General features: G+C 37.7%; 1 protein-coding gene across 3 annotated transcripts in view; it reads left to right on the top strand.

The window, feature by feature from the left end:
- The window catches only part of efna5b (ephrin-A5b), a 92022-nt gene extending 76995 nt beyond the window's left edge, over nt 1-15027 (top strand). For 2 of the 3 annotated variants that reach the window (XM_068311587.1, XM_068311588.1), the window contains 2 exons: nt 11105-11170; nt 14019-15027. In XM_068311587.1, the coding sequence (XP_068167688.1) occupies nt 11105-11170; nt 14019-14146 (194 nt within the window). In that variant the 3' untranslated portion in view covers nt 14147-15027. Of the gene's footprint in view, nt 1-11104; nt 11171-11521; nt 11603-14018 lie in introns of all 3 variants that reach the window. The other variant, XM_068311586.1, reaches the window with a different exon arrangement.
- The last annotated feature ends 996 nt before the right edge of the window (nt 15028-16023 follow it).

The following is a 16023-nucleotide window of genomic DNA, read 5'->3' as shown; positions in this document are numbered from 1 at the left end:
TCTATCACTGCCATCATCATCAAAAGCACAGGGAAGTCTTCCTTATAGCTCAGCAGTAGCACAAGAAATGCATGAAACTTTTCAGTTTGTATTCAGTTGCAACAATATGTCAAGAGCTGCCATAAATACATATTTATGACTGAGAAACAAAGAGATAATTGTTCAAATGTAACATAATTTCAGTAATTTTCTCCGGACTTACATTGAGTCTTAAAACACTGTTATTATAGATGTTCAGGAGTTTAAAAAAATATCTCTAATCTTCTTTTAAAAGGGCAAAATTAATACCGCACTACTCCGGAATATCATTAGTTCAGCATCAGTTGTAATGAGTTGTAATTCTCTGAATTGGACTAAATATTTAAAACAGGATTTTTGCTCCCATTAGCGTACCCCAAAGTACCATACATGATTCTAAAATTATCAGTAATTAATTAATCCATGCTCTTCGAGGTGGGAGAGAACCCTGAGAGAGCCCCCACAGACAAGGGGAGAACACACAAACTTTGTACAGAAAGGATTCAAACCCGGAACCTCATTGCAGTGAAGCGACAGCTCTACCCACTGTGCCACAGTACACTACAATTTGTAATTAATTCAGACAGTTCTTTTCAGGTTTGGGTGTGGACTGTGACATAGCCACTCAACAGCCTTAATTTTATTCATTTTGAGATATTCAGAATAGGTGTTACTAAGATTATTGTCTTGCTGCATGACCCAGTTGCACCTGAGCCTCAGCTCCCAGAATTACATTCCTTCTGACTTCTCTAGGATGCTTTCTTTGGATCTTTTGTGACTCACTGAATGAGACCTCAATGCTTCCTTTGGATGATTTTCTTTAGGTCTCAACTGTGTGTCTGTGGAATCTAAGAGTCTAAGATTTAGATCTATGACTCTTCTTAGACTAATTTATTTCAATCACCTTCATACTCATCTCTTAAGAAATATTTTTCTTTTACTTTGCCTCTATCATGAGACTTTCTCATTTTAATCATCTGAAAAATGTCTATTTAAACAAGGATTTTACTGAAAGGGACTGTTAGTGATTAGGCCTGGGTGTGGCTCACCCATCTGCAAGTTATTAATTCAGTCTGGTAGTTTTTTGGATTTAGTTTCTCCTGAGCAAATACCTTTTGACACATTTGAGATTTAATTTAATTTAATTTAATTTAAATTTAATTTTATATTATTTTATTTTATTTAACCTTTCTTTAGCCAGGCAAAATAGGTTAAGAACAAAATTTTTATTTACCACTGTGGTCTGACAAGAGGCAAAACCTCTTGAGGCCACACTGACTTTGGTTTTGGATAACTTTTTTGCCTTGTAGAAAAAACTGATGCAATATGCAAATAAGACATTAATTTTTTGTTTACTTATGTTACCTTTGTTTCGTTTAAATTTTGCTTAAGTACAAACAAGAGTTACACAGAAAAAAAAATTGAATACAGTACTTTTCATTTCAGTGTCATTTGTCAGAATCATTAGATAAATGTTAGATAAATGTAGTTTTCGGATGTTTTGCAGCACCAACGACAAGGGGAGGACAGTTCTCTGCTTACAGACTTGCACAAGAAACTGCAATTATTCCTGCTGTAACATTTTCATTGATACAGTACCTGTAGTTTGCCTCTGTCTAATAAGACTGCACCTGATTCATGAAGTGCAGGCAGTTCTACACTCTTTTTTTAATGACAATTCAGAGCTTAAATGCAAAGGTTAATTTGAGAGATGCATGCCTATTTATCTAACAACATAGGCCACAACATAGGCCAGTCTGGGGTATCTGTCAGTTTTTACATGGCTGCGAACACTGGTGACTCTGCTATATCTTGAGTAAAACATTAGCATGAACATAATGTTCTCAATGTCTCTTACTTGAAATTGTAATTACTTCAACAAAGATGTGAACTCATGCGATAGGGCTTATTCAAAGGAAGATATCGCCTTCAATTTAAATGAAAAAAACAAACAAAACTCATTTAAATTGTGACACAAATGCTCACTGTGGCCTTCCATGCCCTGGTGCATGGCGAGATTTCAAGCAAGTCTTCCACAGGGATGCATATATTGTTATCCTATATGCACAGAAATGGAAAAAATGTAAAAAGAAAACTGTATACATAATACATCCAAACTATTGAATATGAGTAATATTGGTAACTTTTTTTATCAACATGAGGTCTGTCATAGGTCAAGTTTAAAAATTCATGTGCCTATCAATGTGAACATTTAACACTGTAGAAGCATTTCCACTCAAAGAATTATAATGTCTGCTTTCCAGCACAAAGTGAGACTTTGCCTTACAGGCCGTTTGCCTCTGTTGTGTGAATGGATCGTCTGGCATAACTAACAGAGAAAATCTTACACATCATTATGCACTGAAGCTGGCTATTTTGCACACCTGCACTAATCTGAAATGTCAATGTGCCTTGAGGCATTGGTCACAATCCATGACCACCTCAGGCAGAGGTTAGCAACAGTGAACTCTGAATGGGCTCATGTACTTGAAACAGTGTATTCATGAAAATTCATAAGATATATTATTACTACTGCACTTATGCCCACTCAATATTTCACTGATTCCACTTCTGTATTCATTTAGCACCTCAATGTTTCACTCATTTATAGATTGTCACATATACACATTTCCACATCTCTAATAACTTTCTGTAACCAAATGACTTGAGAGAATGGGGGATGAAAAATCTGCCCTCAGCAATGTGATTGATTAGCTTTCTTGTTTGTAGATGAAAATTAAGCTGTCAAATCATGTTTCTGCTGAGAAAATTCCTGTTAATGGCATTTTCGCCCTATGAGTCTGATGCAGGTTGAGGGTTGATTTGTTGCATCTCTGATAAAATTAGAGAGAGGAGACAGGGTTCTACTGTCATCTGCTTCAGAAACAGAAACAGCTTAATCAATGCCGGTACAACAGAGGGAATTTACTCAAATGGAGGTCATAATTTTTCATTTTTGTCAGTGTCAGCTTCTCCTCTCTGTCTGAGGCAGGTAATTAGAGATAAGACAAAAGCTAGAAGGATTCAGGAGCTTGATCCTTTGGTAGACGGCATTCATCTTAGTTTTGTCTACAGGTCAACATTAGACAGAAATAATTCACGGAGGATACATAAAATATGAAACTTTACGGAGTGCAGGGAAAGACTACATGTTCAGCAAAAAATATGTATTAGCGGTGACTGAGTTACAGCTTAGATGTGTCAGTGACAGACAGACAGAGGAGATAAGTGGACAGTTCGACCACTTTTCATGTCAAAGTTCACAGTGCATTCATGGTTTAAGTGAAACCCATCTCATAGATTGCTGATGCAAGCACATTTTTCTAATATGGATACAATCCACAATCTCACATTTGAGTGATTTTTATCTGGAAAGCACAGCTCACTGCAAAAGATGACTGAGCCAAGCTATTGTGGTTTTGAAGATGTGTGACAAATAAGAAGCCACTTGGTGTGATCATGCTGTGACATGAAATATATCATTTTCTTGGTGTTTTGTTCACCTATGTGGGATGGTAGCTTTTTGCATCCCACTCACGGATAGAGTTATTTTATAGAAGTATATTTTATAAACAAATTTTCAGCAAAAATTCCTATCCCTGGCCTGTTTCGCCCCACTCATGAGATGAACTATCTTCTCTTTTTCTTGTTCCACCAATCACATCTCCTCCCAGTAGGAAACAGTACAGATGCTCGGAGTTTGCTCTGCCCACACAATCTTTGAAGCAAAGCAGCAGAAAGCCCAAGCCACACCCACTTCTAGAAAAGGGAGCAGCTTGCCTCTACTGATTTACATTTTATCACTCTCACACACACACACACACACACACACACACACACACACACACACACACACACACACACACACACACACACACACACACACACATACACACACAGATGTATATTGTATAATCGAGTTGTATTTTAGCCAAGAAACTCCAAGTATTTTGGGGGAGTTCAGGTCTATTTTTAAATTGTATAATTTATGTAGAGGGTTTTGTACTGGACCTTTAACGTTACACAAATATTAAATTGGAAAATGAGGGTCATATAAAATGAAGACATGCTAAGCAGCAAAGAAAATCCAGAGAACAGATGAAGATTTAAATTAGGAAATGAAAATAATTTGACAAAGGTTAAATTTTTGTGCAAAATACTAAAGAGGATCATCACCATCAATCAAACATAGATGAAAAGACTTTTTCCCTCTCCAATGGCCTAATTCATCTGTGCTGGACTACATGCATGCAGAGCTCAAAGACAAATTCTAATACTACGGCTGTCTTGTCTGAAAATAAAGTCTATAATGCGAGCATGTTCTTTCAAGCTCCTTTTAAAAAGAGTGAGGGGCAGAGATTGCAGAGCAGGAAGAGCAACAGGAAAATTATTTTTAATTGGCAATTTAGATAGAGTCAGGAGACGGTGTAGGTAGCCTGGCCCTGTTTCATTTCTTGTACAGGGTGGAAAACTACACGTAGACATCATCATAACTCAGCCTCTTTCATTAATTTCCATGAAAAATGAGACTTGTCATCAGCATTCAGAAATTATCTGGCAACATGGACTAATGTGAAAGACACACAGACACACACACACACACTCGCACAAATACATGTGTACTCACAGAGATACACATGAGCAAACATCAAGAAAAGCCACACAGAGGTCTGGAGTGCATTATTATAATCCTGATAGATGGATCGACATTCCACCACCGCTGTCTCCCCTTGTTACTACAATGTTTCTTGTCTCTCCTTTTAATCTTATCTCTCTTTTGGGATAGTACCTACATTAACCAAACCTCTCCCTTTTGCACCGCATATCTATCAGCTAGACATTTTTCCCTGTCCAAAGAGCAAGTTATAGAGAAAAAGGCGTGCTGGACATGTACAGATTAGACTACTACCTTTGGATGTTTTTCCAAACTACTTGAGTAAATGGTCATGTCAAGCTTAATCATTTTAGCTCTGCTTTTATAATGGTAAATAAAATACTTTTAGTCAGTAGTGTTTGAATTAAGTCTGTGAAAAAATAAATATTTCCTTCTTCTGTACGCTAACATTTTTGGATTTAAATTTAACCACTGCTACTGTTTCTGATCTTTCATGACTGCATTTACATCTATAGACAGAGCTTTTCTAGTATCTGTGAACATGGACTATGATGTCCAGTATTTCTAAAACTGGTTGTTTTGTCATGAATCAGCTTTGCTACTTCTCTCCCAGATTGTACAGCATTTACTCACCCGTTCTCTTGCAAGGCTTACCAAAGTGAAAGATAATTTGCTTACCCACCTGTGATTTAAAGGCACTCAGGATTTAATGGGTTCTTCCTTGGCCTAATGCTATAGCCTTCCACCAAAGTTTCATGGAAATTGGGGAGGCAATAGAGAGACAGCCACACAAATCAAGCTAAAAGAAGTCACCTCCATGCTGGAGAAAATAAATGCAATAGAGAGAACAAATGGAAATGCATCGATCTTCGCAAACAGAAAATATCAGCTTATGTGAAGATTTGGTTTACATATTCAAGAGCAGCCTTCACAAATATCATTAAAATGCTAAATGAGGGGAAGGTTTCTTAGAAGACTATATCTGGTCAGGTAAGAGTGAAGTATTTAAGATCAGACCATAAGAAACTCCTTGAAGTTCTGAGTCCTTTTTCAACCAGAGACCTAGTCCACTGGCCAGATCAACCTAATAATAGACTGTAAATTAAGCCATGGAGCACTTGTTGACATCACAGAGAAAAGAAAGGTGAGAGAGAAAATTGAGTTATTTGAATTGTACCAGATAAGTTGTGTGTGACACTAGTGTAAAAAAGTCATCGCTTTATCTGATGGGAAAAAAAAATTAAAGGCTGTGAGAACTCAAGATATTCTAGAAAATGTTGGGTGGGCGAAAGCTGTGATTTATAGTTCACAAGGTTCCTCTCAGACTATTATGATTCATGCATCTAAAAGCCATCTTCAGGAGGACATTTTATCCTTAGCCATTAAACCATTAACACATATATTATTAACCCAATGCATTAGTCATTATGTTTAATTGGCTATTGTTGATTTATTTATTCTGTTTTAGTCTTCCTCAATTGTATCACACACACACACACACACACACACACACACACACACACACACACACACACACACACACACACACACACACACACACACACACACACACACGCACGCATTTATTATTCAGAGGGATAGGTATATAGCCTGTATCAGTAATATTGTGATTCTCTGGGATGCTTTGGAATGCACTAAGTGCTGTAATGAAGCATTATTATGTAATTTTTATTGTTCTTTGGCAGTTTTAAAAGCTCAATGCCCCTTTAGATTAATAAATCATCATGTTTATTGTCCTTTAAGTGTGTCCTGTAAGTGTCATGAATCAACTCATTCATGAAGACATGAATGAGTTGATTAAATTTGAGGGTTTTTAGACTTTTAATCACTTGCTTGTCATTTTTCAAGAAGACAGTAATTAGTCAGATGAACATTATGTGATCTCTCACAAAAGGATGAAGCTTGTTATACAAAAATCTCACATTAAAGGGAAATAACTATATCACACTGCTGAATAATGATCACATTCCAATGTTTGACATTTAGGTGTTCTACCTTCTCGTCATTTTTTTGGAATGGGCTCATTCCATTTTTAGGTTTAGCTGCACTGAAAATCCATTTGTTGAAGCATGAACTTCTTTTCAAATGTGGCTGCTACAGAACAGTGTGAGAAAATTAGTCCTTGTTGCTCATGAACTCACCGCCTCAGAGCAAGCGGCACGAAGACTAACTTTGGATTTTGGTCGAGCTGGAAAGACACTAAGAAAGAACAAAAAAGGTGAGGGGTGAGGGTTTTGTAGAACTTCTTTTCAATTGGCTACCAGAATCCATGTCCTCCTCCTTTGTTGCTTGAATTCCTTGATTTATCCTTACATTGGTTCTTTGGTTTTTCTGAAGTGTCCTCCTGTCTTCTTACGTGTTCCGTTTGTGCAGATGTGCAAATAAAAATAAATCATTTCTACAGTTATTTCTAAGTTGTTTTTTTAAACTTACTACATCTTTTAATACAAAACCATGCTAGCTTTAGAATGTTGGAAAGCTGGTGAGTGTAGGATGCCTTTTATATTTTTGTCCCTATACTAGTGTTCCATTTTATTGCATATACTGCATTCAGTGTGTGGTATTGTAGGGACTGAAGTGCTTCTTCAGCTGCAGTTGATCTTACTTTTTGGAGAAGTCACATAAATATTGTCTGTATGACACTCTGGCTACTCTTAATTTTGAATTCCCAGTTTTCTTCCATTTGTTTAGTTCAACACAGATCTCTGTCGACTGATTCCACACACTGAAACTGAAGGACAAATGTTAATGAATCCGAACAGTGATTCATGTACGTTAAATAGAGGAAATGTATTCAGGCTGCAAACTGTCTAATTAGCTAGATGGGGATGTGGGAAGAAGATGGCACAAAGATTCTACAAAGTAATGGTGTGTGTGTTCCTGTCTGTGTTTGTCCATTTTCGATTTATGTAAATTATGATACCTGGACTCAACAAAAACTAGTTTTGTACAGGGTAGATCACATGAGTACCGCAGTACCATAAAACTGAACCAGAGGCAGAACTAGTTAGTAGGGAATGTTTAGTGTTGGATAAAATATTACAGGGTATTCTGTTTAACCTGTCCTGTACTAGCAGATAAAAGGATTAGATCCCTATTATTAAAACCAGCTGGAAGCCCGACAAACTGAAAGGGTGCTATTCATGATACCTGTTAACACTATGCTATACGAGACAATGTGTGCCATGTATTTGTGATCACATTGATACCCTAATATTCACATTTTGGTTATGGTTCAGTGGCTATGAGCAGGCATGACATAATGCCTGATTTCATGCGAGAAACAAACAAGTAAACAAAGCCACATGTGGCAATTTGATTGTCTCATTCTGCATTATTCTTTTCCAGTTCGGACTTTACACCTCCTCAGAAGTGATGAATAAGAAATCAGCATCCTAACATAATATTATCTACTGTATTTAGGCAGCGTAAACTTCCCTTCCAGCTTCCTATCAGCACAGACACATGGTTTTATGCCCAAATGTCTGAAATGTGCTGCTGACTCTTTCACTGAAAGGCAAAGGAAATGTGTTTTCCAGATAACATTACAGTTGCAATAAAGCTTGGCTTGGGCTGTGATTGGAACAATACTGCGCCTAAGCCGCACTGAGCCCACCTGTTTGTTCTTCCGTAATTGGATTCTGCTTCATTCCATTTGCTTTAATGCTGATGCATAATGCAGTGTACTGAGGGGACCAGCCATTACTAGCCAGGGGACAGGGCTTGGAGGAGTAACCTGACCTCCCCTGCTATACTCTCCCCCCTTCCTCTGTGGGACATCTTTTCAGGGCCTCTGTCCTTCAAAGCAGCCACTTGCTCTGTCTGGATAGATTGATTGCTGTGGCTGTGGGTTCTGATGGGAACCAGAATAGCAGGTGTTGATGTTAGGGCCTAAAAGAACAATGAACTCTCAGCACCATTTTTTACCCAAGGAAACAGGCACTGGCATGGATGGCCTGGGCCTGGGTGGACAGATCATCATCAATAGGATTAAAGCTTAATCTTTCCTTTCTTGTAAAGAATGTACAGCAACATACCTGTCATCTGCAGTATAACAACACAGTGGATATATACACACTTGTTCGCATCCATTACTCGGCTTCAGTTACTGTCATTACTTGTATTTATAAAAAGCACAGATCGACCATTTTTACTTTATTCTAATTCTAGTAAGCTAGAAAATTTTAAAAAATTGATGAAAATTAATTCTGCTATTTAGTTGTGGCAGAAGCTACTTTGATAGCCATAACCATGATGTCTGTTCACTCTTGCACCTTATGTGTGTGATTCTCCTTGAGTAGGAGGCAGATAACGCGTTAAGGCCAAATCTATAAACATTGCACCAACTTCACTCCCACATACCTTTTATCGTTTTCATCAGGGCCCTACTTCTCTCACAGTCAGTTTGCCTTTGCTAAGTGGCTGGTGTCGGTGGCTGTGCCTCATCTCTGCCCACAACAATGATGAAAATCAGGTATCTCGAGACGTGTGAATGTGTGCTTGTACTTGGACGTGTATTCGCTTAGGTTTGAAAGGGAAGCATGGTGGGAAACAGAAGTAGAACAATAAGTGGCGTAAATTGTGTGGGTACTATTATGTATATATGATTGAGTGGGTGAGTAGTTGTGGTCAAGGTTCATTCAGGTGTCATTGGCTGCCTCCACAATGAGATAACAAGGCCCTGTCCTTATCTCAATCTTCCTTCATCTTTCTGCAGCTTCTGAATATTAGCTTAGCTGTAAAAAAAAAAAAGGGGAATCTGATCTCTTGCACACTGACACATGACTAAGAAATAGATAGCAGCTGATGTAGTGACAATATCAAGGAGTAACAGCAAGGTGGAGAGGTGAGAAGCAGAGGGAGAGCTTCATGAGCTTCAGAGAAGGCTTTTGTGAACCGAGTGAGTAACATGCATACGATAAAAGCTGCTGTCTTTATCTGAGGAGTAATCAAGAGCTGAAACATGCAAAATGCAAGAAAGGAGTAGATTTCCATCAGTGACCTTTTCCCATGATTATTTGTCTGCAATGAACACATCAGACGTTATGCTGCAGAGGAAGTTTACCGTCTCTCTCTCAGACTTGACATAAAATAGATGCAGATATATAGACAATTTTGAATGCGAGAAGAAATTACAAAAAGGTAATAATTTTACTTTAGGTAAAGCAATAGCAACATTTTGAGATGAATGTGTTTCATATTTACATTTTTGCACATTTATAGATGTTTGCTCTGTTCTGCGGAAGTCAGCTGATCTTTGATGAGTGGATATGGCCACGTCAACAGATGAGGAGAGACGGTGACATGACTGGGAGAGAAGGAAGGGAGGGGTTAGGGAAAGGTTCACTGGAGAAGGGGTTGACAGATCCCAAATGGAAGCCTTTGGAAAAGCTTGGCTTCATTGCATCAACTGTGGAATGATCCATAGTAGACATAAAACGATGCCCGAAAGACATCTCCGTAGACAAAATGGTCTCTCCGGAGCTGTAGAGGAAAGTACAAATGAAAACTGGTTCATAGTAAATAGTATTAATATATCACAATAATGTGGACAGGCCTGCAATATTTGCCATTTGATATGAGGTCTTGACGTAACAAACACCATATTATTTTTTAAACTATACATTTCCTGTCATGATGGATGTGTGCAGTGAACACAGACCAAGTGCCGAGAAACAAATGTTTGACCCTTGTCCAAGAGAGAGAGCACCCTGTTCCTCACGGCGGCACCATGAGCGGGCAAGCGTACATACACACACACACACGCACGCACGCACGCACGCACACACACACACACACACACACACACACACACACACATGCTATATTTATAGGGCATGTGATGCAACCACCATGGTAGCTAACGCTCAGAGATTCACACCCCGTGGACTTAACAGGAAAGGATCCATTTCCTGACAGCAACCGCAAACCATCCACACATTCAGCACATGTATCCTCTGCATCTGAACTTTATGTCCCTTGTAAGGCCTTTTCAACAGGCAAATACATGTGTGTACACCTACTAAGAGTTAGTACAACATGATTTCTTCCAGGTTTGAGTGCTTTTCAAAGAACCAAAATGACTGAAGTGCCTTTATCCTCACTAAGCTGCTGCTGCAGTTGTAGAATCTAAAAGGCCACAATCAAACCGTGAGCAAAGCACTCCACTTTGTGCAACATCTGTAAATACTTTCTGGCTATAATTTTACAAGAACCCTGACTAAGCCTACAAAATCCAACTGAGAGTCAACACTGATGATCTGCACATTATATTTTCTTTTTAAAAATTTGCCTTATATTCAATTAGGAGAATGTGTGCATTAAAAATGTATTATACAAACCTTTATATGAAGGAAAATAATCTTGGAAACTGTATTTTTCTTGCTTAACCCACTTGTGATGGAATGTACATTATTACATTAACATGTCATTTACCTATGTCTTTTTAAGCTTCCACAATTGCTGAGAATGGGAGGAAAACATGCCTGAAGCTCAAAGTTTTCGTCCGACCATCAAGTAAGTGTTTGCACTAAACACAAGGCTTTGTAATGGAGCTTATTGATGTGTACGTTTGGATTGAAAATCAAAACAGTTTATGCCTGCTTCTCTGGTTACATCACTTCCTCCTCGATTACATCTTACTGACAGTCCAGTGTACCTGTTTAATTGTACTTGTATTATTTTTGAAGGATTCTTTTAAATCACATCAAGTGAATTCCAGGTCACTTCATTTCTCATCTGAATGTTGCCATGAGCTTTGTTGCTTGGGATGTTTAATTTCAGGGCCTTGAGGGGAGCTTCAAATGTCACTAACCTATTTGGCATATGCCTCTAATGATCTCTCATTCTCCCTATTTTCTGTTATAGACAGCTGTGTGAAAACTATAGGCGTACATGACCGTGTTTTTGATGTTAACGACAAAGTAGACAATACATTAGAACCACGAGGTTAGTATGGCTTCCTGCTTTTTTGATTGTCTTCAGTATGACCTCCTTACATCTGTGCATTTGTCTCTTGCTCCATGCCTCTTTATGCTGTTTGTCTGGAGGCTGAAATTTCCACCCGCATCCCTTTCTGATGCATTGCCATGCTAATGGATACTGTATATTGCATGTTGGTATATACTTGTATACACACTACACTACATGTAGTCCATGTAATACTTATACATACACATAGTATACGTATTCAGTTCTTGAATGTGTCATTTCGCGGTACATATGTACCTGTTCCTCACCTGCATGTTGTCTTGATTTTATTATTTTGCAAAAATAATTCTGCACTAATACATCAAAATCCAAAAAAATCAATCAATATCATACTTTATAGGCAATATAACATTATATACATCATTAGACAATATAAATAAATATCAATAAATAATACATTTGGAAAATGTTATTTATTCTATTTCATTCCTCAGTTAGCTGCTGTTTGGCTCTGTAATACAGCATTAATTATTTTTTGTGTTCAGAAAAAAATTATTTTGTTCATCTTCTTACATCAGTCTAATTCACTGAAGTGAAAAACCACACAAACACTGCCCCTCTGGAAATCCAGGAAATCCAGTCACGCATAGGACGTGAGTCACGTAAAAACATTCATCAATACATTAATACTTTGACAACCAGGTTTATTAAGTTCTAAATAAAGAAGTTACATTTGTTCTTTTAAAAAAAGAAAGCACTTCAATATAAATGGGACTTATAGTTACATACACCAGTCGTCTCCATCCTTTTTCATACCATGGACCGGTTTAACGTTAGACAGCATTTTCACGAACCGGCCTTTCAGGTGTGGTGAATAGATACAACAAAATAAAATGATACAACCAGTATAAAAACTTTTTAAAAATACAATAATAAGCATGAATCCAAAGTGTATGTAACTTAAATAGCAGGAACAGCATCGCACCAACACTTATCTATCTATCTGCCCATATTCCTACATTGCTGTCCTGCATCCCTGTTTGATTGGCACTTATTACCTCCTTCCTTTGACTCATCTTTTCCTTTGACTCATCCTAGATCTACTCTCTTAAGGTGGGAAATTTAAACAACAACACATCACCACAACTGCCACACACACACGCACGCACGCACGCACACACACACACACACACACACACACACACACACACACACACACAACCACACACACACACACACACACACACACACACACACACACACACACACACACACACACACACACACACACACACACACACACACACACGACTTGTACTGGTGTATCTCAAAAAATTTCTATATACTTGAAGAGGTTGTTTTTTTTGTCCGACATTTTGAACAGAGAATCAGAGTCTTTATTTGTCATGCTGACACACATTTACATATGACAGTACGAAATATGTCTCTGAAGGTCCCAGTAAGCCCAGTCGATAAATAAGATAAATAAGATAGAATAAGATAAATAGGATAAGTTAAGTAAAGATAGGTTAAAAATGTAAGATAAATAATAGAACAGAGAAAAGTTAAGAATGCTAGATATACGGTATAAAGTGTAAAGTGTAAATTGAAAAGTGTCTGAACAGCAAAATCTATTTACAGTGTAGCAGCTTAAGTATGTGGGTGCTACAGTGAGAAACTTGTGTGTTTTACTATTATTAAACCTTTTGTATGATTTAATTTAGATCATTATGGCTTACTACTTATGAAAATAAAAAAAACTCTTGTGTCTCAAAATATTACAATATTTAATTACATCAGTCAAAAAAAGAGACTTCTATAAAATATGCGCACTTATTATTTGTTAGGTGCTCTTTTTGTATGCGTTACTGCATTAGTATGGTGTCGCATGGAGGGAATCAGCCTGTGGCACGTCTGAGTTGTTGTGGAATCTCAGGTGGCTGAGTGGTCTTAGAAATGCTTGAAATATTTTTAGTTTTCATATAATATGTCTAAAATAAAATCACTTTCTGTAATAAAAATATAATAGAAATATTGAGCTATTTCATGTTCCAATTTTTTTAGATTTCCCTGTATCATTAGTCGAAATTTTACTTTCAAACCTCTGTTCTGTTCCTTTGCTATGCATGTCTCAGCTACTTTCCCATGTTGCAGTGGAAATGAGGCTGCTAACAGATAGAGATGTCACTACCAGAGATATATAAATTTATTTTAAATGTTTCTGATAACAGTCAAAGTATGATATAGCAACCGAAGTTTATATGGCAACTCAGATTCACTCTCAATAATCTCCAGTTGTTCAATGTACAATCACCATATTTCAACTTAATGATGTGGTAATGCACTAATTGCATGATGTTGTCTAACATTTTTGGTTCAGTTTCAAAATAAAATATAAAAATAATTGATCGTATTTCCTTTTTTTGTCATTCAGACGATACCAGCCATGAACCAGCTGAGCCTTCCCGAAGTGATGAAACAAATGCTGCAATGGACCTGCAAAAATCAAGTCCACTCCTGGCATTTTTGCTGGTCTGCCTTCCAGCACTCTTCACTTTATAGCGCCTCTGGCCTGGAGGGCATTTACACCTAGCGTTGCCTGAGTCTGCCCATGGCTGCAGGGAAGGGGCTGGATTTGGGTGGAGTGTGTTTTCTTGTTGCTTGGGCATCAGAGCAGGCTTCTCAAGGAACCCTCTATTTTTTTTCCAGAAATATATTTAAGTGGTCTTTTTCTGTCTGTCAGTTAAAAAAAAGTTGATGTTGGAAGTGAGAGAGACAGCCAAACTTTCAACAGAGATGCCAAAACCCAATTTTTTTGACATTGAGCAATTCCTATTTTCCCATAATTTTTTTTGTAACACCCTTTTACATCATGTCCGTGTCCTTGGAGCACTAGTTTTTATTCACAAACACATGCACATGCTTAGAGAGTCAAATATGGAAATGTCTCCACACTAGCAGTCAATGGCAGTAGGATTTTTAGTTGAATAAAATAGCAGCTTTCCAGCTTTACTTGGTATGGAAGTGGAATTCCCAGGATATTAAAACACCCCAGAAATATTTCAGAATACGTTTAGATAATGTTCTGCTGGATCATAACCAGCAAATGTTTTTTGCTTTCTCCACTTTATTGGGAGTAAGGGTTAAGGATTAAGTAGCAGGAAAAGAAGAGGAATGGTTTTAGGCAGAGGTCAGACTGGAAACCACAGCACTGAGAAATACTTACACGGCATGCACCTTAGCCAGCTGATCTCCAGACTTTCCAGGTTTAAAGACAGCATCCAATTCTCTGCTGAATACAGCGAGCATGCATTCATTGGTGGATAAGCTACTTAAAGCTTGAGTGAGTGAGTGGAAAACCCATGGAACCATCAGGCAATCTTTCCTTGTCCTTATTTGTGTAGAGCATGCCAGTCTGCCCAATAAAACATCTCTCAAAAGCATTTTGTTCAATCTGACTGACAAACTGAAACTTTCTCTCCAGGCATATTGTGATTGAAGATCAATATCTTTTGAATGCTGATTTTACAATTTCACGACAAGAGTCAGAGTAATTTTATGCAATGTTAACTGAACTGAACAGCAACTGTTTCTCTCTGTTCCATTTGAGTAATACAGTAGTCAATATTAGCACTCCGATAAATATTTGCATTCTCTGTTTTTTTTTGTTGCCAATGGAGCCTTCGAATGTTGTCTTTAACATTATAAGCAGTGTGAGCGTTGCATTTTGGTATTTTCTGGCATCCACATTAATTATTACATTCAACTTTGGTACTCACATCCAGTTACTGGAGCATTTACAGGACTGATGAATGGCACTAATTTCTTGAGAAAACACTGCCCAAATAGAGAAACCATCCTTTTAACTCAAGGCAATGCAAAGTTCTGTTTGCTATACCCAGCCTTATATTAGCACTTACCTTCAAACAAATTCAATTTGTTTTAATGGCATTCATCTTCTTCAGCTCCCACGGATGCACATGATGAGTTATCATAATGAACGCTATTATGTCTTTTTTTCTCACACATTGGAGGCTTGTTTCTCAGCTTTCAAAGAAGTATGGACAGATATAGAAATTGACTCTGCCAGAGCTGACTTCCTTTCAGTCAGATTTCTGAATAATAAAAAAATACACCACCAACTGAAATCGAAAGAAAGTGATGTTAGAAATTGAGCGAGTAAATAGGAGTATAGAAGCAATTATTTGTCCACCCACAGCTCCTAATATTACTGGTTTAAGTGACTCTTTAATTACGTTCAAAATGACAAGCATTTAGACTCCGTGTTGTGGCAAGGGACGTTATTCTTTGGTTTTAATAATAGGTGGTGGATGGCTCATGGGGTCTAGGAAGGATGGGAGCACATTTTCACTGGGGGATTTTAAAGCACCAATGACCTTGCGCAATTTGAGAGAATTTGTGAGTGAAGGCGACAAAGT

The sequence above is a fragment of the Antennarius striatus genome, chromosome 3 (genome assembly GCF_040054535.1).
Source record: "Antennarius striatus isolate MH-2024 chromosome 3, ASM4005453v1, whole genome shotgun sequence".
NCBI lineage: Eukaryota > Metazoa > Chordata > Actinopteri > Lophiiformes > Antennariidae > Antennarius > Antennarius striatus.
This window is presented reverse-complemented; position numbering and strand designations above follow the sequence as displayed.